At 46.6% G+C, this 26,250-nt stretch overlaps 2 protein-coding genes across 2 annotated transcripts in view; both read left to right on the top strand.

Moving 5' to 3' along the window:
• The window catches only part of MYO3A (myosin IIIA), a 232,053-nt gene extending 229,154 nt beyond the window's left edge, over positions 1-2,899 (top strand). Inside the window, exon 35 of the mRNA XM_045775374.2 lies at positions 2,221-2,899. Within this exon, the coding sequence (XP_045631330.2) occupies positions 2,221-2,344 (124 nt within the window). The 3' untranslated portion in view covers positions 2,345-2,899. The remainder of the gene's footprint in view (positions 1-2,220) is intronic.
• Positions 2,900-6,133: 3,234 nt separating this feature from the next.
• Positions 6,134-26,250, top strand: part of GAD2 (glutamate decarboxylase 2) — a 78,770-nt gene continuing 58,653 nt past the window's right edge. Inside the window, exons 1-7 of the mRNA XM_045775375.2 lie at positions 6,134-7,137; positions 7,828-7,887; positions 8,090-8,239; positions 9,226-9,459; positions 14,147-14,237; positions 14,794-14,906; positions 18,858-18,973. Of these exons, the coding sequence (XP_045631331.1) occupies positions 7,062-7,137; positions 7,828-7,887; positions 8,090-8,239; positions 9,226-9,459; positions 14,147-14,237; positions 14,794-14,906; positions 18,858-18,973 (840 nt within the window). The 5' untranslated portion in view covers positions 6,134-7,061. The remainder of the gene's footprint in view (positions 7,138-7,827; positions 7,888-8,089; positions 8,240-9,225; positions 9,460-14,146; positions 14,238-14,793; positions 14,907-18,857; positions 18,974-26,250) is intronic.

A 26,250-nucleotide genomic window follows, 5' to 3' on the forward strand; every position in this document is an offset into this window, starting at 1 on the left:
ACCACTGCCAAATCTACCACTTACCCATATGCTTCCCTCAGTTTACTACAGATGACTGTCGTCCCAGCTAAGGCCAGACCTTCCTGTGGTGCACTGAATCCGGGTCCTTCCGCCTGCTCAAGAACATTGTTCTGCAGTTATCCCCTCCCTCTTTTACATCTTGAATGTTTGTCCAAATTACTGCATAATTTCCGACAATCTGTGAACGTGATGCAATTGGACCCATCATAAAAAACACCCTTGACTCAACCCCCCTTCCAAACCCCGTGTTCCTGCTCTTCTTGCTAGCTAAAGAGAGTTACATGAGGGCGATCCTTCCTTCTCCGTGTTTTTGCTTCCTGTTCTCTCATGGGCCACTGCACTCAGGATTCCATCCCCACCATGTCACTGAAACTGCCCCTACCAAGGTCACAAATGACTTCAATTCTGCCATATCCCATGATCTAGTCTCAATCCTCATATTGTCTTATCATTTTCTTCATTGGCCTCCAGGACAGTACTTCCCTTGATTTGCTTCTGACCTCGCTGGCTGCTCTTTCTCATTCTCCTTTGCTGATACGTCCTCATGTCACAGCCCTCTTTAACCTTGGAGTGCCCAGTCTTTTGGTTTATCAACACATACTCTCATGCCCTTAAATATCATCTGTCTACTTAAAATTCTGAAACTGAAATCTCTAGCCTAGATTAGGATTTATATATCCAACTGCCTATTCATTATCTCCTCTTGAATATCTAATAAATATCTCAAACTTTGCAAAACCAAAACCAAAATATTTATCCCCCTTTCCCCCCAAAAAATACTCTTCCTCTAACCTTCCCCATCTCGTTAAATGGCAACTTCATCCTTCCAGTTGTTTAAGCCAAAAACCTTGGAGACCTTCTTGATTCCTTTCATTTACACCACACATCCAGTGTATCAGCAGACTCTTTCAGTTCTGCCTTCAAGTATGACCAAAACCTTATCAGTTCTTTCCTCTTCTTTAAGCCGCATCCAAGCCACTATCAGCCTGGCTGGGACTCTTGCAGTATCTCCTAACAGACCTCCTTAGTTTACTTACTTTAGCAGCCAGATTCTTTTATGAACTATTCCTCCACTCATGTCCCTACAATGTCTGTCCAGCTCTAAGTAAAATTCAAATCCTTGCCATGTTCCCAAAGCACTGTTATCTGCCACATTATCCCTTCATTTCTCCTGCTCTCAATCCTTGCTATTCTCCCCCTTGCTCACTTCATTCAAGCCACAATGGCCTCCTTGCTCTTCCATGAAGACAATACACATGCTGTACTCTTGGGGCCTTTACACTGGTTGACCCATCATCCTGGAATGACTGCTCTTCCCAAAGAGATCTGCCTGGCTCACCCCTCCTCTTCCCTTCAGGTCTCTTCTTAAATGTCACCTTATCAGAGAGGCCTTTCCTGGTCACCCTCACTGAAAGTGCTTGTACACGCGCGCGCACACACACACACACACCCATCAGCCTTATCTCATTCGCCTGCCTTACTCTTCTGCATAGCACCTCACCACCTGGCATATTAAGGTTGTCTGGTCCTCTCCCACACTAGATCAAACTCCATGAGTGTGGGGACTTACGTTTACCCTTAGCTGTGCTGACAGCTAATACTTAGTAGGCAGCACATACGTAAATTAATGTATCTTTGTAGCTGCATAAGGGAGCACCTTTCTTCCCCAGGCAAGGCGCAGAATCTAAAGGTAAGGTTGGTAGATTTTCCCTGCGGTAGGTTCAGGAAAGGTGGCCCAACAGCCTCCTTCAAAGAACAGACTGGGCCCACAGCTACCCGTGGTTGATCGAATTTGGGAGGAGTGCTTCGGAGAAACATTTGAGCAGTTTTAAAACGCAAACGATGGTCGTCTATTTAGGCGCTTTGAATTTTCCTGCTTGACCAAAATGTGTTAAAAAAAATTAAGGTACTAAAATATTTGTTTATTGGTTGTGAGTTCTTGCAAACCGGGGGAAGCTCACCTCTCTCAACTACCCCTTCTGACGCCTTGCTTAGCTGTCATCCGAAGACAAAGTAACCAGGTTCCCCCGCCTGCTTGGGGAAAATTGAAAACCTGCTGAGAAAATTATGCAGCTGTTTTGAATGTGCGGCTCTTAAACGACTGCAGTTGGTGGGAGGTGTGAGGACTAGAATCGCCTCTCTGGGTGGGCGGGGCGCCGCTGCCGCGCTCGCGCCGCTGACTCTCGGGCCCTGGTCTAGATGCAGGTGCTGGGCGGAGGAGAACCAGGAGCGGGAGGAAAAGGACTCCGCGGCCAACCCCTACGACTACCGGAGGCTCCTGCGCAAGACTTCCCAGCGGCAGCGCCTTGTGCAGCAGGTGTAGCCCGGCTGTTCTGGGGGCCATCCCACGGGAATGTGCGCGAGACTGCGGGGCTTTGCGGGGGCCAAAGCGGGGGACCCTCTGGCACTGGCACCACAGGGAGCTGAAGCCGCGGCCCTGACCTTAGCAGGGGCTGCCCGCTGTGCTCGCCCCTCGAGTGCCTGGGCCAACCTCTCCGGAGGCGGAGAAGTGCGAGCTCTTCCTCGGACGCGGTGTCTCCGCACTCGGTGTCTCCGCACTCCCGCACCCTCCGCTCCCACCAGCCCGCCAGCTGGGGCATCCCTATCCCTCGCCCCCTGTGTATCTCTTTGTTCACTCATTTGAAACTCCCATGGACCCGACTGCGCTAGAGCTCTCGCCGATCCCTCTTCTCTCATTTTGGGTGACTTAAAGGATTTCTTTTTCCTTGGAAACGGCTCTCCCCGCCCCGCGGAACACTCGAGGGGCGAGTAAAACATAGCCCGGGTTGGGAGGAGAGGCGAGGGCGGGGGAAGCTTTGAAAATGAACTTCATCTCACACTCGCGCTTTCCCTTCCCGTGGTTATTGAGGTTATTAAATAAAGGAAGTGCCCTGGAAAGGCCGTGGCTTTGGGGGCTGGTACACCGATATTCCCCTTCAGGGCTGAACGACTCCTGTCCAGCTGTGCAGGTGCAGATGCCCAGGCAGGGGGGCGACGGTGTCTTCTGCCTCCGCCAAGAACAACTCCAGACTCCACCCATCCCAAACAAACATGCCATCTAAGTTAAAAACCAGGTCTTACGACCCAAATATGGCCTCCGGATAAATCCCCAAATTCCCCCCACACTGCGCGCGTGCACACACACCGTTAGCCCCACCACCGAGCAAACTGAAAGGTTATTCAGGCTCTCCTAGTCTGCCAATTTGAGGCAATCCTCTTGGCTCCGAATTCTGGAGTATTTAAGAGAGAGGGGAGGGCGATGAGTGGGCAGAAGTTTTCCTTCCTCGGTTGACTGCATCTTATTTGGGTTGAGCTCTTCTGTGGAACTGACACCGTCTGTGTGCATGCAGTCTGAAGATCGTCAGGAAGGATGGCGAGGTGATTTCATGGATGACTGAATTGGGAGAAGGGTTTGGGGATGGGGATTGTCCCTTCTGCTGGTGTATGTTGCACCTGCGGCCGGGAGCCAGGAGACTATGGGGGAAATTTTGGAGGACTGAGTGAAGGCGGGTGAATGTTGCACAGCTCGCCCACAGGGTGTAAGGTTCTCTCCAGCCCAAAACGTTGATGCCAGAAGGTCCCGCAGAGATGACCCCTACAACCTCTTCATTTTACAAATGAGACCAGCTCTAGGGGGAAACCTCCCGCTGTGGCAGGGCTAAACTCAGAGTTGTGCGTGCTGTAGGCCCTGCTCCTTCCCTAGGTTCTCCTTGCAGCCTCCGCTCGGGGTCAGCCTTGGGGACCACTGAGAGCTCAGTTTTGACGGTCTGCAGGCCTAGCACAGGCACCAGTGAAACCAGCACCTCGGGGCACTGTGCACTGTCAAGGAGGCGAGAGATTCTGGAACCCAAGGTGAATCGAGTCCCCACGCCCCCACCCAAGCATCCACCCACCACTGGGAGGTCCCCTGGGAGAAAAAGCTGATCTCCACTTCGCTGCCAGGCCTCTTCTTCAAGCTCCCGAAGTGGCCCGTGTGCACCAGAGGCCTGGCAACCCCAGCCCTTCTGTCGATGGATTGGGGACAATAGGCACCCTCCCTACTCTCCACCCCCTTTTTCAGTGGGTTTAGAAAAGGGAATCTCAAACACTCGGTGACAGGTTTCAGTGTTTTTGTTTCCCTTTTTTCTTTTGTATTTCTTTGTTTCCTCTCCTTTTTCTTTCTCTCTTTCCATCTCCCGTTTTCTGTCCTTCGACATTTAAGCACTGGGAAGACACAAGGGAAAACTTGTACCAGATGTTCTTCTTTGGGAGACCTGCAATGCCATCTCTGGATAACCCAGGGACAAGAAATAGGTCAACCCAGGAAACCCGCCCAGTAGAGCAGCCCCTGGAGCCTGGGTCTCTCTCCCCCTATTGAGGAAGAGGCTTCGAAAGCTTTTCCCCAGAGCACTGGCCCTCCTCCCCTTCCCATTTGGTGGCTGCCTCCTTTGTGAACTAATGACTGTAATTATTACCTCCCTGAGCTCTTTTGTTATCTCCGAAGCCAAGCCTGGGAGTGGGGGGAGCGGGCTCCTTTTTGAAATCAAAGTCTTTATAAAGCAAATTGCTGTCTAGGGAGGACCCACGTTAAGGAAAGACAAATCAGATCCCCGAGTGCTGTGAAATAGGGTGTGTTAAATAAAAAATGTAAATACCACCATTAGATTCAAAGTGCTCCAGAGCTGTAGGATTTAATCGAGTTTAAACAGTGGGATTTTAAACCGTGTTTTAAAAAAATACGTTAAGTCCAGGTGTTGTGGTTTCTACCTTCCCTGTGTTTTAATCCGTTTCCACCTTCGGGGCTTCGTGAGTGTTTTAAATGCTTGTTTTAAAGAATCTTTATGTCTTCGACTATTTATCCATTGCCGAAATGTTCTGCAACCCCAGCGTGCTGGGTTGAAGCAAAACATTAGCAGGATTTGGTGTGGATTTAAACAAAGAACTGGTCTCTCGACTCGCATCCGCACTGCTGGAGCTAGAGCTGCGGAGCTGCCCTGCCCGCGCGCAGACGGCCGAATCACGAAGTCTTTACAACCTGGCGTCGTAACCTGGGTCCTCTGAAGCCGAGAGCTCCGGAGAAGGTGGCCACACTGAGGCCTGGGTCCATGCCCACCAAGGGCCCGCAGCTCGATGCGGGCTTCTCCACACAGCAGGCTTTGAGCCAAGTCTACGGCAGGACCTTGGCCAGCGCCCTTCCCATACGCCACTCCCGGGCAGGGATTTAGAGCCTCGTGCTCCTCCCCGCTCGGGCACCCAGACGAAGCTTCATGGAGAGAATTTACCAGGCCCCCGCGTGCCTGGGGAACACAGGACTTGGGCTTGATGCGGCCACCCAGGCCCCACGACGCCCTTCCTAAGCGAGGATCGAGGGGCGGTGGCCAACACAGGATCCGTGAGTCTCCGCTTTGTTAGATTTGGGGACTTGATTCAGGGGGTCAGAGTAATAAGGGCTTGCGAACAGAGTGGAAATGAAAAACGCTCGCTCAAGGGAATGCACGCGGCGGAAGGCAGGACGCAGCCTTTCCCCACCCGGATCTTCCTCAGCCTCTGAGAGCCCAGGAGCCGCAAGGTGTACGTGACGCTGATCTCCGCTACCAAGGGAAAGCAACTCGAAATCAACGCGGCCGCAAAATCTCAGGGCGTCTTCCCTCTGTTTAACGGCTTTTAACGTAAAGGATTTTCTAAGAGGGTAGAGATTCTGACTTTCTCAGGAAAGAAGAAACCCCTTCGCAGCAGGCCTCAGAAATAGTGAATCTCGCCGCCCCCACCACCTCCGCCCGCTATCGTGAAGATTCTCGGAGGGGTGGGAGTGGGGATCAGATTGTTGATTTGAAGCCCTGTGACTCGAGGGCCTAGCAGACGATGCCTTCTTTCGGCCTTGAATTTGGAAAGCTCGGATTGCATAGCCTCCTACGCACACATCGATTCCGGTCACACGAAAGCAGCAAACCCTTTCACGCCTCCACTGGCCAAGGTCACTAAATGACCCAATCCCATCCCACATCAGCCGTCAATCCTGCCTACAGATTCTAGTTGCTCTCCCTCGCCCCCCTCCAAGATGTTTCCATTCTCCCCCTCCCCCCAGCCCGAGGTCCTCGGTGATAGGCTCCTGCATGGATTTTAATTGCCTCAATCAGCAGTCTTTTTCCCAGCCGTCAGTCAGATCCTGGACGGTGGGTTCAGCGACCGCGCTCCCCGAAGCACAGGAATGACGCGCTCCCGAGCACCGCGCGGCTCAGTAGGAAGGCGTCATGCTCTAGAAATGAGTGCTTCGGTGCGTAGGCGCCCTTCCCCCACCGTCCTCTCCCCGAGCTCACGAACCGCTCGTGATTCCAGCCCAGCCGCCGGGGCTCTCGAGGTCACAGCGACCTCAGCACCGTCTTGGAGGAAGGCGGCGCGGAAATCGCGCCTCCTTCCCCGCAACAGGAGCCAGACCTCAAACAATACGCCAATCGATGCCTGTATGAGGCCACCCGCTCCGCCTCGCCAAGGTCTCTCTAGTCTACCCCTCGCTGAAGCCCGCTCGCAGTCAGCAGCGTTAGCACTCTGGACAGCGCACCCGGGCCCGCCGGGGCTGTTAGCAGGCTCGCGGCTAGAGGTCCCCAGGGGCTCCCCTGCACGCCTCCCACCCACACGCTCTGACTCCAGCTCGTGCGCGCTGTCTGCCTCGCATCCTCCCTCTCCCATTTTTTCTCTCCGCCGCCCCCTCATCCATCCCGATTGGACTCCTTCTCCTTCAAAAGCAGTTCGGGTGCTCGACGCTTTCTCATATCCCTGCTGCGCGGACACTTCAGTCTCCTTCCCTATTTAACCTCAGCCCTTCCGAGAGTTGCCACGTCTCTAAGCCCTAACCCCAACACACACACACGCACTCACACGCAGACACGCACGTTTCCTGTCCCTGTGTGACACCCACCCTCTGCCGCACGGCCGCGCGGGTCCCCGCTCAGTGCCCTCCTCCCGCCATACTCACACGCACGCAGGCGCGCGCAGGGCCGAGCCGAGGACAGCTCGCCGACAGTTCGCGCTCGGAGGCGACCCGCTCCAGTCTCACAGCGCTGATGGCATCTCCAGGCTCCGGCTTTTGGTCCTTCGGGTCTGAAGATGGCTCCGGGGATCCCGAGAACCCCGGCACAGGTAGGGGAACAGGGGTCTGCAGCAGGCGAGCTCTACGGGTGGACTGGGGTTTGCAGTGCTAGGGAAGAGGAAGGTTTTTCCACCTGCAACAGGAAACTTCGGACACTTGGCTCAGCTCTCGCTGTAGGTCCCTGATGGCCCAAGAGACCAAACCCCCACAGGTCCTTATCCCTTGGAAAGTCACCCAAAGAATCTCAGACCCGTTTCAAAGGAGTCTGGGAGAGCCCCCCAAACACAGAGGCGTCTCCGCCAACACCGAATTCCGTGGGCCTGGGGCACTCCACCATCTTGGTGTCTGGACCCTGTAGAGGGATAGAGAGGCTGTGGGGAAAGGGAAAAAATGAAAGAGAATTCTTGGTCTGGAAAAAGAGCCTGCGAGGAAAATGGACAGCTTCGGTATCTAGCTAGGAAAACTCGCTGGAGCAGGGCAGGGAGAGGAGTTTGCTTAAACCTACTGGCACCTGGAAGGGTCTGGACTTCTCTTGGAAACAAATCAGCGAACGTAAGGTCGGGCCGGGCCGGGCCGCCTGGCTGCCGCACCCCTCCTGCACCTGTCCTCTGTGCAGAGCCCCAGGCGGCCCGTTTTCGGACCCCGGGTTTAGTGCGCTTGTTCCCGTGGAACGAAATTTCACACGTCTGTCTGCTGTTCTCTTTCTGTCTCGCTGTCCTCCTACCTGCCTTTGCTTGCAGCGAGAGCCTGGTGTCAGGTGGCCCAGAAGTTCACGGGCGGCATCGGAAACAAGCTGTGCGGTGAGTGCCCTGCCCGTGCCCGTGCCGGGGGAGGGAGTCGAACACCGCCAGTCGGTTGCCTCTGGGCCCCGCGGGGGCAATGTCACCTTCTCACCTTCGCATCCCCAACAGCGGAGTTGAGATTTCTTGGCCGGGGATGGGCAGGGGCGAGGGAGCCGGGACCGCCAGGCGGCTGACCAGTGCTCCCGATGTGCTTGCCTAGCCCTGCTCTACGGCGATGCCGAGAAGCCGGCGGAGAGTGGCGGGAGCGAGCCCTCGCGGGCCACCTCCCGGAAGGGCGCCTGCGCCTGTAATCAGAAGCCTTGCAGCTGCCCCAAAGCGGATGTCAACTATGCGTTTCTACATGCAACAGGTAAAGGCGCCTCGTGGGGTCCCCGGGAGCCACTGTCCCTCGCACTGTTCCACCCACCGCGACCAGAAGGGACTCGGTGACAGTGGCCTGACCCGAATCGTCGAGAAGCAGGGCGGAGGCGGACCTTACGTGAATCTTCAGCTGAAAGCGAGAAACGCGGGGCCTGTCCCTTCCGTCTCAGCCCCAACCCCGGCCTCTGCATAGCGCTGGGTGCGGGCGTTCCAAGGGGACTCTAGGGCCGCGGCGCTCTTGCCCCAGTGCCGCCCTCGGGTCTGCGGTTGGCGGAGGTCCCCGCGGGCGCGGGCGCTGGACCTCGAGGTTGGCTTCTGGGTGGCCACTGAAATGTTGGGACTTGGTTGCTGAGACTTTCTAGGTCTTTAGATGACAAGAGTAATTCATAGCTGCAATTTCACAGGGAACTTATTCTATTCACGTGAGACCTGCGCACGGTTTTATTCCCTTGTGTTTACACACCCAGTCACCTAAATGAGCGTGAGGGCGCGCGCGCGCGCACACACACACACACACACACACACACTGACTTAGGAAATAGCGAGCCATCTTATCGGGTCAGAGATCCTAACATTGCATGCTCCACTTTGCCTGATTTGCCCAAAGGCATTCCTCAAACGTTTCTGATATGACCTATTTCTATAATCATTTAACATGATTTACTGAGATAGAATATTTAGGACGGACCCCTGTGAAACAGATGAATGGAGGCACACTCCTTTTAAAAAAGAAAGCAAACAATACGTTTTGGATTGAAATGCAAGAATTAATTTGGGGTGGGGGAGAAACCGCAATTTCTCTTTTTCCTTTGTCTTTGAAAAATACCTCCCCTTTAAAGAAAATGCTCTGTGTTTCCAGATTTTTTTTCTTTAAGCACGAAAGCTCTCAGTCCAAAGAGAAATTGCCGAATCAAGATCTTGCCTGGATATTTTCACAGTAAAATTAAAATGTAGCATTTTGATTCCATTCTTTAGACTTGCTGCCAGCGTGTGACGGAGAAAGGCCCACTTTGGCATTTCTGCAAGATGTTATGGACATTTTGCTTCAATATGTGGTGAAAAGTTTCGATAGATCAACCAAAGTGATTGATTTCCATTACCCTAATGAGCTCCTTCAAGAGTATAACTGGGAATTGGCAGACCAACCACAAAATTTGGAGGAAATTTTGATGCATTGCCAAACGACTCTAAAATATGCAATTAAAACAGGTATTGTCCAGTCAAAAATAATAAAGCTCTTTTTTCCTTTTACAATTTTTATTTTTTATATAAAAATGTTTTCTGTTTTATGGAGTTACCGGTATTTTCAAATTTACAAGGTTGTTTTCATCAATTAAAAAAGGTCATTATTAGAGTGATATAAAGCAAAGGCACCCTTTACGATTAATATTCATGCTTCTGAAGTTGATAATATCAGAAACATTATAAATGTATTAAATTTAAATCATCAGATTTTACATTGCACGTACTTGGCCATGGAGATTAACCACTGATGTAGAAGCAACCATTTGTCAGCAGAGGCCAGTAGAAGTGGCCCAAAATGGAGAAAGAAAGGGAATATGGAAATGAAAGCTCAAAAGGCATGATCCAAACAAAAGCCCAAATACTAGTGTAGTGCTAGTCATTTCCTTGGCATGGGAATGGTCAGACATTGGACAAACCATCCTATGTAATCACTGCAACAGGGGGATAATATTTTGACATTGTCTCAAATGGTCAGGACTTCAGATTCAAACCCCACGTTTTCTCTTTTTTTAAAGAAATGTACACAAAAGAAAACACAATATAAACTAGCTTAACTACACAGCCGTGTTATATACAAGGATGTGTGTGCTTCGTTGCCATTCTGAATATAAAATAAAGAAAATGGGTGGGGGAGGGTAATCAAATATCCTTATTTTAAAATGTATTTTGTATTTATTGTGTTTTTTTTTTTTTACAGTATTCTTCATACTCTATCCATTTTACAGCCCTAGGTGTAACATTTATTTGGGCACATTCTAAGCTTTCATTTTATCTACACAAAATCGGCTCTTTATCTCCCCAGGTCATGATCATCCCTTCTTTTCCTGCATTGTCTCTAATCACGCTGATGCATGATGGCACTACACTTCATCAAAGCAATAAAAATAAGTATGAATGAATTTCACGAGGGATAGAATACCTTGTGGATCTAAATTGATTTGTAGCCTTAAAAAAGACCTGCTAGCAAATAAAAATGTCACATGAATATTAATTACCATAGAAACTTGATCTTTTTATGTTGCCATTTCTTTGGTTCATGAGTTATCGTATTACTCTAATCAACAACAAGCATTTTAGGAATGTTTGCTGTGTGACTTTTAGCTACCTCTTTTTGTTTTTGTTTTTGCATTCATTACACCAACAGAGAGGAAAAGTATGCAGAGAAGAAGCCTAGGGAAGTCGATCTGCTGCATTATTAGTATCTACTTTTGTGAGACTGTAGACTTAGAACTAGGTACATAGGGAAAGGAGTTTAACTTGGTGATTTCGATCTCACTTGGTCTGTGGAGTATGAATTTGGAAGGCTTATTAGCTGTCATTCTCAATTATGTTCACAGAGAATCCACATGATGTATATACGAGGCATTAAAGATGTTCCTCCTCCCAGCTTTTGATGTATTTGTGGGTGCAAACCTGAACAGTTCTTTTCATTCATTTTTGTTTGAACCATTCCCCTAACCTAATACTTAAATATGATAATAGTAGGTTGCTACCTATTATTTTAATTGCTACCAACCCGAAAAGAACCTATAAAAATGTTCTACACCATCATCATAAAAGCTGGTGATGTCTGACATGTAATTTAAAGAGTTAAGATAATGGGAATTGCAAGTCAATGAAAGTCATAGTTCTGTCTATCAATGCTTCATTTAGTGTTGGGAGAAGATGGGGCAATTCAATTCTTAGATTTTGCCATAATGCTTGTGAAATTGTTGGTCAAGTGTCATTCTAATGCATTTTATTTAAAGTTGAGGGGAAAGTAGGATTAGGTTGGATTTCTAAGCATCAATATCGATATTATTCACAACATATGTAGTCTTCTGGTCTTCCCCACTCCACCGCCAAATAGCAGTTCAAAGAATTAACACCAGTAGCCTCTTTTTGACTGGCAAGTTTACAGGTTTTTATAACTGGTATTGGACAACTAGTACTATTTAGGGTCTGTAAAGTAGTTACCATCCCTGTGACCATTAGGCATTTTAGTTCTCCTTGGGAGACGCTTTTATAAATTATGTTAAGACTTGCTTTCTACTGAGAGTCCTTAATCTAATTTCCACTTGGGCTCCAAGCTTAGAGAGGAGTGAAGGGCAGTGGGGAAATACTCGCAAATTAAAGTCTTCATGTATTGTTAACATTACGTCTGTAAGAACTGTTGGAACAGAAAACTGAAAGCTGTAGGGAATGATAGAATTTTGAAATAATTAACATTTTCGAGGGTCATTAGACTTGGTGGTAGTGGTGGTGGTGGTGGCTGGGGAGTGCAGGGGTTAATGTTGGCTTGAGTCTTTTAACGGAGCTATCAGACAAAGAAATTGAAGCATCGATAAATGAGGCCGTCCTTGGTTGCGTGCTGCGGGTGCACGGAATGCAGTTTGGACCGACTTTGGGGCCCTCCGCAACTGATTGTGGACAAGAGGGTCAGGGCCTCCCCGGGGCTGGTTGTTCGCAGAGCCCGCGCGCCCTTGCTGGCTCATTTGCGAATCTGTGGGGAGCGTTCCAGAGGCCCGAGCGGCTCTAATCTCACGTTGCCTCCTCGCTGTCTCCCCGGCTGCGCGGCTGCGCCTGGCCGCCGATTCCCGGGTCCGGTGGGGGAGGCAGCGGCGGCAGCTGGATGCCCAGAATGGCTGGGACAGCTGGCCGCCTCCAAGGCAGGGCTCTCACACCCTTTCTCTCGGAGAGCCCTGCCTGGATTCGCTGGCAGCCTGCGGAGGTCACGGGAAAGGAGCAAATCGAATATTTCTGCAGCATACTTCTGCAGAAATCAAGAGGACATGTTGTTCTAACCTGTCAAACTATCTCCCTCCCTCCATTTTTTCCACATCACCATCAGTGAATGAAAATTTTGAGGCACGAGAGATTCAGGTACCATGGGAGACCGAGATCAAAAAAACAGAGAAGGGGGTCAAGCCACTGAAACCTCAAACTGGCTTCACACTTTTCCAAATGCAGCCAGCAGGGTGAATTGGCCTTTTGATATTCTGGGGCTGGACACATACACCTTGGAATTTCTCTCAATTTTTTTTTTTTTTTGGCAGAGATTTTCATGCCAAAGTTTCCAGAGAGTTAAATAGTGTGTGATAATAGACGCTAGAATCATCCAGAAAATGCATATGAATTGGGAGAGTAGATTAATGGATTGATTTGCTAATCTTTATTAATTTCCTGGCTTTAAAGAAATGGCTTAGGGAAAGAGAAATGATGGGGCATCAGGAGGGAGAAGCGGCTGTGATTTCAGCTGTGAGCTCTAATGAAATGGGGAGTCAATGAGGCAGAGACAGGGGAGGGCTGTTCCAGACCGAAGCTCCAGCGGCAGCAGGAAAGGGGCTTTCTCACTTTCCTTGGATGCATAAACTGACAGGGTCAGCATCAGAGGGCCTGGTAGAGAGCGAAAAGGTAGAAGGGTGCTGTGCACAGGGAGGCAAAACAATGCCCGAGAATGAGGAGAGTCATACAAATCCCAGTCTCTTTGAAATGTGCCCTTTCCCAGCTCCTATCTTTTCTTCGTGTCTAATTGTCCAGCCACATGCCCGAGGCTGATAAGAGAGCACTCCAGTCCTGGAGATAAGCTCTGTGCTGACTTTCGTCCCTGCTTTCCCCATTGCCTTCCTTTATCTTGTTTTGCCCATGCTGGCCTGAGAGACCGTCATCCCGAGACCGTCATCCCCAGGCTTCAGACAGATATCCAATAAGTGGCGGCTGCCTTTTTATCAGATGCTATGTTCATAATTGATAATCTTCCAAAATTTTTGCTGCCAAACAAATCACAGATTTAGAGATAGGCTTTTCTGGGGCAAGACAAGGAATGGAATTCTAATGAGATATTTACAATCGCATTTTAAATAATAGCCTGAGGAGTACTTGGATGTCAACTCCTTTAGAGAGTTTTAGAGAAACCTGGAAGTTAATTAGGTAAGCCTTGCTAATGGACCCATCAGCCCATTGAATGTATCTTCATGTGTCTTGTTGACAAGGCAGTGAGGTTGACTGTATCCTGCTTTATTTTAAATCACAACTATGAAGGAGTTCTGTTGTTTATAATCAAATATTTGGACAGAAAAGAGTCGACAAGAATTAGATTTGCCCATGCCCTCTTTAGACAATCATCACCTTTTGAATCCAGGCAAATCACTCAACAGAGTGTCCTATTTTCTCATTTTTGCCTTGTCTTTTGTAATCATCAGTCATCTGTCACTGGTATCACTATGAATGTTGGCATGCCTGGCGGATGTCATGATATGACTGATTCCCAGAACAACGTCAACAAAAAGGATTTTTAGCAGCATGAGTGTAAACAAGAATAGCTTTGGATTACACAGGCATTTTAATTTGCAAATGTATTGAAGGGATGATAGGAAATCAACTAGCACCCACATTGCAAACCACACTTCTTATTCTTTTTTGTAGGATAATGTTTAGAGGAAGTTTTTTTAGAGTGTGTTTTAAGAAATACCAAAACCCAAAATAGTCTCTCTTGTTAGATGAAATGCTCCTTTTGGGGTGTGTCTGTGTGCACGCACGTGTTGTGTTTCTGAATATGGATTTCCTGTTACTGAAGAATCTTTCAAGGTTCTTTAGCTAAAGCAATCATATGTTTGAGTGGCATTTATTTTCCCCGGATGCAGTCTTGATTCTGGTATTCCATTTTATTCAGGGCATCCCAGATATTTCAATCAACTTTCCACTGGACTGGATATGGTTGGATTAGCAGCGGACTGGCTGACCTCAACAGCAAACACAAACATGTAAGTTGTTAAATGTGGGTGGTTTTTTTTTTTTAAATCCTAGATAATTATTAGTGAGATTTCATAGTCTTTATCCTACCTCTCACGTGAAAATCTCTTTTTAATTAAGTAGCCCCTAACATAGTGATACAAACTTCAGAAGTATAGGGGTGTTCACGCTAACTTAAAAGAGCCCTGATGTATCTTTCATGCAGTCAAAGCTATATAACATATTTCAAACACAAAGGGCACTTTTCTTGGCATTTTGGATTTATAATTATGTATAATGTGAACAAGAAATGGGACCAGATGATGTCTTTTAAATAGTATTACTCTGCAGTGTCCTTTATTTATTCATTATGATAAATGACCCTTGGGCATTAAGCCCTTAACTTTAGGAATATAGAAGAATGGGCAACTTTTAGGAAGACATAATTTTCTCTCTGCTCAAAGCTATAATCAAAACCTTTGTGAACGTAGGGCTTGAAAAGGGACGTACAGTAGTTCTGTAGCTCTTGTAATGATGAATTATTTCTTCGAGTTACATACATAAAATGTGGCCATTATGACATTTCAGGTTCACCTATGAAATTGCTCCAGTATTTGTGCTCTTGGAATATGTCACACTAAAGAAAATGAGAGAAATCATTGGCTGGCCAGGGGGCTCTGGCGATGGGATATTTTCTCCTGGTATGTGATATTTTCAACCTTTCTTTCTGTTTTTTCTTCTGATATACAGTGCCTCATTACGAACATAAGAGCGATTAAATATCCAGTCTGTATTTCTGCTTGTGTTAAATAGGTTATGTTGATCAAAAGAGTGAGTGTGATGATACATGACCATTGACCATGCTTCCAAGCCAACTAGCCCACGCTTGAGCAATAGTCATGTATGTTCAGAAAGAGAATAAATCGGGATGATATTTCCTCAATCTTTCTACTGTGACCCTACACAGAAGATGTATGGATCATGTGAAACAAAGGAATAAAGATTCCTCATAAGGGAACTCACTCTCTGAAACTCTTCCCACGCCTCATTTAATGAAGCCTTCTCTGTGCAGAGCTACGTAATAGAGCCTAGGTACTCTGCCCCTTTCAAGTAACAACCAGAGAAGCTGATTTATATTAATTTCAAGGAGGGCAGAGAGTGACTTGGGAAACCATTTCTTAAAGCTGAAACAGAGGGTGTGGATTCCTTCCAAAGGCTTCTCTTTCCTTCTCTTCTTTATCATGCCATTCGGTCTCTACCATCGCCAGCCATTGGATGCTAAGCTCCATTATTTACACCTCTTCCAGCCAAGAGAATCAACCTGACACAGAAAAGCCTTGCCCTTGGTTCCAGATCTGTGTGTGACCTTGGTCTTGACGCAGAGAAAAAAATAGAAGTTAGAAAGGCAGTAGGGAGAGAGTCACTGACCCATGGAAAATAAACCTGGTGTGAAGGCTGTCACCTAATAAGTGGCAGGAGAGGGTCATCGGAATTGGTTGGGCGCTCAGGACACTGAGATCGGCCCTGCTGGGGAGGCCACAGCCACCCCTGCCATTAGGTCAGGCCTAGCAAAGACCATGTTGACATGTCCGTTCAGCAAACCTACAGAGACAAGTGGGTGATGAGGGAGAGAGAAAATAAAGAACAGGTTGAAAGAAGAATTTATAAGCAATCAACAGAAGCCTCTAGGGTAGGGCTTAAATTAAGCAGCTTTACCTACAATCTGCTATTATATTTTATGCTTTTAATGATACAACACAATTTTTCAGGTGCTGAAGGAAAACATGTTAGTTAAATGGAAGGGAAAATTAGCCTTTTTCTTTTTTTTTTCATTAAACACCAGCTGTGATGAATTGAAAGCTAGCTTTTATTTTGTAGGGAACGTAGTTTTCTTTTGGAAAACCATTCCCCATTGAGGGAACTTTGCCATCATTGTCTGGACCTGATGCTCTTAAGGTATTTTTCATGAGGAATTAGGTAGTGTTCAGAGATCAGCATTGTTCCTACCTCTATTCTTCTTCCTCTTACAAGGTTGGTTATGTGGTCGAGCATCCTGGGCTCTCTTCTAATGGTCCCCGGGAGTGGGAAGAGAACAGCTGCTCCTGTTGACCCTGAAAACTTGGCAAAGGGGGCTTGGGCCAGACTTCATTTAGCTGTTCTTGGAACCCACTTGCCCCAGAAAATACACACCCAGAGAAAGAACCCTCTTTGGCAGTTCTGCTAAGCCAAGTATGGACACCCCCATCAATGACAGACAATAACTAGGTAGAAAGATTTTACCTTGATCATGGGGCTCCTTCCTTGGATCCTGAAGATCCATATGCTCTCATGCCAAGATGGAAGCCACTGGTGTCACGCTAAGTGTAATGTAGACACTGCGAAGTGGGGAGGGGATAGAAGAGGCCATTGGCAACCTGTTTCTGCTCTGCTTTTTACAAGGCATTACAGAGGAGAAATGGATTATAGCATCTTCACTTGCAAATGGATGCCTTTCTAGGCAGCCTCCAGCCTTATTTCTGGGGTATAGGGTCTTACAATTTAGGGAGTGGGGATAGGAGAAATCATACATCGTATGTGCCTGAGATCTGAAAGTCCTATTTCCCGGGACTAAACACAGAGAGTTAGGTCTGTGACTTGAATATATAGCTAGGCTCAGTTTACCCTACACCTCCATCCATTGCATCCAGAGTCTTTGTGCTTCGTGAAAAGTTCCTTGGGACTTCTAGAAGGAATCTGTTTATGTGATGTCAACTATGCCTGGGAGCCAAAGAGAACCAGAGTATTCTTCACTGCTCAGCAAGTCATGAAGGACCAAAGGAGAAGAAAGGGAAATCTTGGCTTAGTCACAAACCTTTTCTTACCTAACAGGATTTTCCTGATGATTCCGAGCTCTTTTTTGCATCCTTTCTCTGGAAGATGCATCTGTCCTCCTGCCTGAGTTGCACAAAGCAGTCTGCTCTGTCTAATGATCCAGGATCCTCTTCATCTCTCTCAGGGCTACTAGATCTTTAGGCAGAGAATAACTGGAGTGGCAAAATGAGGAGTGGCAAGGTAGATCTGGAAGCTTCTTGAGTAACTGTGCTATGTGACATGCTTTCTTAGTGTTCCTCTTCCCCTTTTTCTCCTGGCCTCCATTCTCCCCAGCCTCTTTGACAAGAACAACCAGGGCAGGGCTTCTCCGCTGGGGGCTATGGTACCCCCCAGGATACCCCCCATTCATTTGGCAATGAATGGAGAAGTTCTGAGGGGGGCAGGTAGTACTAGTAGCGTCTGGTGGATAACAGCCAGGGGTGCTGCTAACACCCTACAGTGCACAGGAGAGCCCCCACCACAAGGAGTTCTCCAGCCCCAAATATCGTTCAGTGCCAAGATTGAAAAACCATACACTGGAGTGGAAGTTCTTTAAAAGCTGGTCCCTTGCCCGGCAACACCCTACGCCCTCAGCCCTTTTAGAGAAGGTGTCTGCTCAGAGCAGGCCTGACCTGAATTCTGCTTGTCCCCTGTCTCTGGGGTTCAGAAGAAGTAGAAATTGCCCTTATTCGGACTGATGACAGAGCGTAGGATCTGGATACTTACTGCCCTGGGCCAGGCTGCCTGCTTGTGTCGGAGCCCAGGGTGCATGAGGCAAAAGTAACGGCCCTATGTGGGCCATTCAATTTGGTACCAAGAGCCCTCTGCTCCTCAGCCACCCAAAGGGAAGGGAACTCAAAACACTCACATCATGGCAGAGCCCAGTGTGTCCCCGATGGGAAAGGAGGAGATAGTGGCTTTACTCTCTGCATGACACCCCAGCTTCCATGCCAGTGTCTCCATTTGCAGGCACGACAACCTGTCTTCTTCTTGTATCGCAAAAGTCCTGAACTTTCCAACCACCTTGGGGAAAACTCACTTTTCTTTGCTTGTCAAATGAGACCTTACTTACAAGATACAAATATTATGTGAAATCCTTGACAATATTAAGATGACACAGGAAAAGCAATTCAACATAGACTTAAAATTCTCTTAGCTTTGTGTTTTCCTACCATTATGAAATAAGATTTTGTTCAGCTATTACAATTGTATTTCTATGATGTCTTTGAAGGGGAAGAACTGTTCCGGGGAAATTCACAGATGAGTATGATGAAATGAGCTTAGATGTTTATCCTCATTCTGTAAGAATTGTGGGTTCACAGTCCACACCATTAACTACAACAGATTTGTCTTAGTGCGAGTGCAAGGCATTGCCTGAGTGGAAATGAAAAGAAACGTGTTCTCCATCAGGATATAAGTAAAATTTCCACAGGCCTAATGAAGAATGCCCACGTTCGCATGGTGGGAAGGAAGGCAACAATTTCTCAGTTCTTAAGAAGCTCTTCAAAGGACTCCCAGCAAGAGCAGAATCAATTGGCACTTCTGTTTAGCTGCAGATCTGGGATGTGAAGGGGTAGCGCCTGTCCTATGGCTGGGCCCGATGCTCCTTTTTCTAGACCCTCTTAGCCTGAGGATTCAGTCTGAGTTTGAGGATTCAGGTCAAAGGATAACCAATAAATATGGCCTTCTCCTGTGTCCAAGGAGGACTCTAGGTCAATGGAAATAAGGACCGTTGCTTGCATGTGAAATGATGTTGATAATGACTAGAAAAGATCACTGTGTGTTGCTGCTACTTTCTGTAGGTGGCGCTATATCTAACATGTATGCCATGCTGATCGCACGCTTTAAGATGTTCCCAGAAGTCAAGGAGAAAGGAATGGCTGCTGTTCCCAGGCTCATTGCCTTCACATCGGAGCATGTACGTGTTTCTGTTCTTTCCAAGTTTAAGGTTATAGTCTGTAAAGCTCAAGTTGAAGGAGTCCTAATGGAAATGCTTTATCCCCAGAGGGTAGATACTTCTTGGGAGAGGATGAGGGGAGAGCAACTGAGTGGTACAATGGGGTGAACCCCTTTCTCTTTGAAATTTAGGAAAACCCTCAAAGAGAAAGCAGAATGTTTGACTTCTAGTTTCTACACGTCATTTTTCTGTAATAATGTTGTGTGTTGGGGGAAGGAGGCGAGGAGAGGCCAGAGTGACTATGAACTCATTTGGACAATTGATTCTGCAGCTACGTAACTCAAACCTCCGGAGTGTCCTACCGAGACAATCTTTCTGTATGAAAATTCTGATCAGATAGTCTACCCTAATGGTGCCTTGGACCATTTAATGCTTATCTTTGGTGGACTTAACTGGAGGTTTTATCACTGTAGAGAAATGGCCTAGTGGTCATATCTGTCATATCTGATCTTTGGGTCAGTTCTGTCTCAGCCAATCAGAGCCACCTGCATCCGGCTAGGCTGCTGACCAGGCAAGAAGCTGAGAGCTGGGTCTTCCTAACCGAACGCCATGACACAGTACTTCATATTCTTTCCATGGCTTTCAAAGAGTTAATGCCATTCTCCTTACTACCAAGACTCATTGAAAAAAGTGGTCCACCCTGTTCACATAAGTTAAGCTGAACAGTTCCCCTCTTCTGGGCCTCCAGCTTTCCTTCCTGTGCAGGGATAGGGCCACACACAGGCTTGAAGCCACATTGCAGCTGTTTGAGCAACATCTTGGTTCCAAATTCTCCTGCCACACAGGCCCTGCAGTAAACCAGAGGCTGTTCTTGACAGGAGTAAGCATTACCTGCTGTGGAATTCCTGATTTTTCCTTCACAACTTCTGCCTCAGAGTAGCCTAAGGTCTGGGAAACAGTTGCCTCAAAGAGGATCAAGAAGCCTTCCGATGGTGGGGGAAATAGGAGATGGGGAGAGTAGAGGGGTCTATAGGGAAACGAGGGGCTCCTGTAAAGAGACGTTAGTGGGGAGAAGCAGGGAATTATAGTGGGAGTCAAGGCATATCTCCTATGGAACTTTTCTTTTTCTGCTTTAAGTGATGTGTGTGTGTGTGTGTGTGTGTTCATAACAAGGAAACAAAGGGCAAGTACAAACTAGAAGCCGGTGAATACAATTCACAACCATAGCAGTAGCCATGGAATCAAAGAAACTGTGGTTTATGTTAACAAATCATCTTCAGCATCCTGTGTTTAGTCATGTTTTACCATTTTCTTTTGTTTTATTTTTTTGCCCCTCCTCAACTTACAGAAGTCAAATTTAGCAGAGAAGTTCCCAGCCTGAAATTACCTGCCTTTGCTTTCCTATTTGCTACTTTCCTATTGCTTTCTTATTGCTCCTAAAAAAAAATTACCACAAACTTAATGGGTTAAACCAACCTAAATTTATTACCTTATAGTTCTGGAGGTCAGAAATCCATAATGGGTCAGGCAAGGCTGTGTTCCTTTGGAGACGGTAGGGGAGAATCCATTTCCTTGCCTTTTCTAGCTTCTAGAGGCCACCTGCCTTCCTTGGTTCATGGCCCCTTCTTCCAACTTCAAAACCAGTCACAGAATATCTGCAAATCTCTCTTTCTGTCTGACCTCTGCTTCTGTCACCACATCTCCTTCTCAGACTCTGACTCTCTTCCCTACCGCTTTCCCACAAGGACCCTTGTGATGACATTGGGTTCACCCAGATAACCCAGGACAATCTCCCATCTCAAGATAACATATTCTTAGGTTTCAAGGATTAGGATGTGAACGTCTTTGCAGGAAGGGCATTATTCAACCTATTAAGCCTAGTACCCCACCATGAGATAATTTTCATTTCTCAGCTTCTCCAAGGATAGAAAACCATGATATAATTTTTCCAATTACTATTTCCCTATACTATTGTACCCCTAAATAGTTAAACATTACTCTATTTTCAATCTCAAAAACTCAGATGATCTTATATTGGGCATCTTCTTCTTTTGGCTTCCATGCTGTTTGCACAACATTAAACAAGTTCGGGCGACCAGAAAGCTGCCCTGTGCTCTCTGGTTTCTGCATGAATTTCTTGTCTCAGCTTCCTGGAAATTGACTTAACCTTGCCCACAAAGCCCAGGTCATGTGGTTTGAGAATAATTTTGCTATACCTTCTTTTCTTGACATGACAAACTTAGGTCTAATTCTTGACTTCTAAGTGAAAGAAAGGTGATTCAGCTATACAACAACCATTCCATTCTTCCTCCTCCTTCTTGTACCTCTATCCATGCACTTAATTATGAAGGAACATTTGAGTTATGAACCTTTCCTAAAATACTAATTGGTTCTAACTCTACACCTATTTTTTGACAGATGAACTCTTTTTCTAATGTATAATACCTGAAATCTGATTAACTGTTTGTTTCCAACACACTTCCAATATACATTAGCTAATTTGATTCTCACAACATTTTTGTAGGACAGGCAGAGCAGAGATTATTATTAGCATTTTGTGAATGAAGAGGCTGCAGGTAGAGCCAGGATTAAATGGGTTCGTGACTCCCTGGGCCAGTAAGGTCCCTCCCCCAACTACCAACGTAGAAACCAGATCAAAAGATTCAGTGACAACATTTTGTATGTCACAGCTCAGCAATTAATTTAACGTTATATACCTTCCCAAGTAAAATTTCCACCAAGATCTTGTCTCTTAATGTGACTGTGATGCTGAGTTATTACTCACCCACTAGGAAAAAGAAAAAACAAAAACAACTTTCCTTATTATCTAGGGCTGGGCTGGAGGGGACTTTTAGAGCTCATTCAAAGCTCTCCTATGTCTCATTGCACACTTGATCCAAACCGTTCTGGACAGATGAGCCCTTAAAGTAGCCCTGCCCATGAAGCTTCGGGTTAAGAGGTAACACAATCCTTATATCTAGTTCCTTCTGGGCTCTAGACCGCAGAGCCATTCCATTCTATTCCATTTATCACTTAGTATAGCTCCTTCCAGCTTCAGGCCAGGCCATTTATTCCCTTAGTCTTTCAAGTTTTACAATCACTTTGTCTCCACCAGCCCCAGAAATAGATCTCCACAAGCTGAAAAAGGAAGATTACCAAGTCATGTAATGCCTTTTCTCCACGCCAATTTTCCTTCTTTGCATAGAGGTTTCTTTCCTGAGTTCCTTGACCTGCAGGGAGAAATGATAGTGGAAGAGCTGCATTATAGATCTGGTGGAGAGAGGGGAGGCCAAAGGCTATGGCAGAAACTGCTTCAAGCATTGTGTCTCTCAACGCTCTTTGAGAGTTTCCAGGGCCTGAGACTTTTGGGAATCAAATGAGAGCCTTATAAAACACTGACTTCAGCTCCTGGGATGTAGGAAACTTTACATAAATATTAGGTAACTTAAAAAAAAACGACCTTATTTATAGATGAGGAACCCAAGTCCCAGAGATAGAAGGTTTGCCCAGGGTTTCTAGCCAGTCAGTGGCAGAGTCAGATCTAGAACCTCAGTTTCCTGACAATTCCAACACTGCTCTTTCAACTACTGGGTTGGATGACCTCTACACCACTCTGGCTGGCCGCTCTAAATTCATTTGCAGCATCCTTTCTCAAATCCTATTTTCCCCCATGTTGGTATTCCTGTGCTAATTTAATTTCCTAATCTACTGAGCCAGGTCAAGTTACTATCCTTTCTTCTAGTCTGCGCACTGAGTTTAAAACTTGACGTGTGTAGAGCCATAGGGCTGTAAATAACATTGAGAAATTCTCTTCCAGCAGCCAGCCAGAAACATCACACACTGAGGAAGGGAAGGGTCGTCTTTTGTTTACTATATGACCCTCACTGTCTTTATTGCACCCCACAAAGCTGCCCATCTCTTCTCTGGCCACCAACTCGGACGAGAAGTTTCCCTTTGTTGATAAGAAGGGCAAGCTATTACATTTTTCGGTTTGTTCAAATCCAACTGTTTTCTTGAAATTTTGAATAGGACTCAATTAAACAAATGAAGAACATTAGAAGTAAATACATCACTGAGATGAACTAAAAGATAGCATTTAAGCTCCGAGTAAAGAGTTCCAATATGGAATCACAAAATCTCAGAATTGGAAAGGATCTTAAAGATTGGCTGGTTCCATACTCATTCTTTGTTGGAATCTCATCATTGTCGCCAAATCATCAGTGATAGGAGATCTGGGCAAAAATTAATCTGATGAGTTTAAGACCCTTTCTTGAAAGTAGGTTTAGAAGGAAGTTAAGACTCTAGCTGAATAATTCACATCGCTATTCCTGAATCCTTTGAAAGCCCAAACAAGCTTCATTCCAAATTCCTCTTATTTCCCTGCGTGCAACAAGCTCTTCCAGAAGTAGTTTCAGTGAAACAGCATATTTGCATCTAGGAAAAATATTCTTCATAATCAGAACAGGTAGTGGGATCTTTCAGGCAAATCAGCACAACTCACTCCACTCTTTACAGCCAGTCACCAATGTTCTGCTGAGGCCCCTCACGGCCTCAGCCCACTTACACGGGGAGATGATTCTCATAATTGTTTAGAAAGATGGTTTTCACATCACAACACTGTATGAGAGCCTTCAATTCCAAAAACAGATGTCCTTTCTGTCTAAAAAACAAAAACAAAAAACTAACAGTGACCCAGGCAGCTTGGAAAGACAGCTCCCATGTAATGCTTTCCATTAGACAGAAGCTTAGCCTGACAGAACTTCAGTAAGTGAAATTGTGAGCTAAATGCAGTTTCCCTTTAGTCTCTGCATTCCTATCTTCTGTTCATTTCAGGGCCCTCATCACCCCTGTGTTATTTTCTCCCTCTATTCAATCCCATCAAGACCTACTCTCAGGAAACAGCCTGAGAGCCCTGTAAATGACGGGTAAAACCCCAGCGTTGCCTCTCTTGGGGGCATTTCTATTAAAATAGAAGACAAAGAAATGAGGCAGTAAGGCACAGTGCAGCCATGGGGCAGTGGGACGAGATCTTTATACCTTCTTCACTCACTCAGCGCACTCTGCCAGGCATTGCCTCAGGCACTGGGCAGACAACAGTGAGCAGAACAGACCCAGTGCCTGCTCTCAAGAGGCATATATTGTACTGTGGGGGAAGGAAAGCACAGGGGTCTGGAGGGGACAGTCACTCTTCTCAGGGAGACCACACTGAGTGATCACTATAACTGAATTCATTCTTAGTACTGATATTCACATTTGTCACCAGATGTTATCCTTGGATCTCATTTCATGTCAGCTTAATCTTGGTACACACCGTACTTTTAGCACTTACTTAGGGCACAAGCTCATAAGGGGCGACTTAAAACTGTAGATCTGTGAGTAATAAGGTAGCAGCCTCCCAGAAATGCCTTGTATGCAGATTCGTATCATGTCAGGATCACACGGAGTCTCTGAGAACAAGGTTTGGTGATCCCCTACCCTCCAAATCATTATAATTAGAAATCATTGAAGAGGTCTCACAGAGTACCAGCTTCTTTATAAATGAGTTGCTTTAGAAAACAGAATGTTCTTTTAAGGCCACTTGATGAATAAAAGGACAAGGACTCCCAGTGTGTCTAAGACAGAAAAAGCTGTCATTTTCCTCAAATCTCAGGATGCGTAGAAAGCAAACCAATGAATGTGTGGGAGAAGTGTGGAGAAGGAGGTCAAAGGGAAGACTGTTAGTCCTATAATCGTTGAGTGGGGAGAGGTGTCCAAAGCATGTAGAGGGGTCAAAGAAGTAGATTTCAGCTCATTCATCAGTTGGGCTTTACGACCTATTTGTTGGGGGTCCTGATGTGTAAGGGCCCCCCCCCCATTCACCTCTGTTCTGTATCTCCACACACACTTCATTCACTCCACTCACAAAGGGGCTCAAGTCCAAAGACAATCAATTGGCCTTAGGGCTAGAAGATAGAACTTTCAACAGAATGTCAGAAGAGTTAAGAGCTGAGATTTCCAACCTCGTGTGTCATTTTTCTTACTTCATTTGAAGTTATGATTTGCTTCTTCCCCAAAGCAGCTGATCTGGATAGAAGGACCGATAGCTGCTTTCTGCTTGGGAAGGACCCCGTCTTGGGCCTTTTGGGGTGGGTGCTAAGAAGATCTCTGGACTTTGTTTTATAATGGGCTTTAGACTAGAGGTGTTAGGGTCTATTTAGTCCACCATTGTCTGGTTCCAGTTACCAAAGCCACACCTCAGTATTGGGATTTGTGGCCAGAGATTTATGGCAATAAGTAGTGGACATCTCTCTCGACTTGTTCTCCAAGCATATGGTCAAATTCAATCGAAATATGCTAATAATATATATTTGCTAAACCAACTGCCAAGGTCCTTGCCCTCATGCAACCTATGTTCTAGCAGGGGACAGATAGTAAACGAATAAATATTTACTCTAATGTCACATGCGGACAAGAGAAAGGGGCAGCAGTGGGCTGTTTGACAAGATGGTCATAAACGGTCTCTGTGGAGGTGATGTGTAGCAGAGACCTACATCGAATGAGGCAGGGAGCCATGCAAATATCTGAGGGAAGGATTTTCCAAGAAATGGAATAGCAAGTACAAAGAGTGAGAGGCAAGAACAAGTTTAGCGAGCTCACAGAAGACCGGGGAGGCCAGTACCATCAGGTGGAGAGAGCAAGGAGAGGGGAGGCAGGAGACGAAGTGGGGGCGGTAGCCGGGGACTGAGGGTTGTTTTAATAATCTTTGTGTCCCCGGCTTGGCAGAGGCTTTCCCTGAAGCCCTGTGGCCCACTAGGCAGTCGAATTTGAGTCTCAGTTAAATATCTGGATGCAAGCAACAATGGCTTGAAATAGTTAATGCAGCTTTCCAAACTGCTTATCTAAATTGCAGTAGAGGAAGAGAAACCAGCATGTCGAGAGACTGAAGTGGTTTGTCTCAGAGCTTCCCACCACTCCCCTTATTCTCCCACCAACCCCAAAGACAGGAAAGATTAACTGTCCCCATTACAGAAGGAAGGCGTTGATGTGCACCCTAGTCATAGGGCTGGATGGAATGGTGGAGCTCACGCCCCTGCCTCTGCCTCCGGGCTCTCATTCTCACGCATTCTTACTCCGGATAATCTCATCCTACTCAAGCCCAGAAAGCCTGCTTATTTTTTAATTACAATTATTGTATAACTATAAAACCCCATGGTTATTTGCACAGATTTCGAATGTCAGCTGAATCATGTCGCCTGTATCTAGATTACTTAAGATATTTTCAAAAAGATAGAGACATTAACCTTCCATCAACCTCGAAC

Source organism: Ursus americanus, chromosome 31 (genome assembly GCF_024610735.1).
Source record: "Ursus americanus isolate L20-20 chromosome 31, mUrsAme1.1.p, whole genome shotgun sequence".
Classification (NCBI taxonomy): Eukaryota; Metazoa; Chordata; class Mammalia; order Carnivora; family Ursidae; genus Ursus; species Ursus americanus.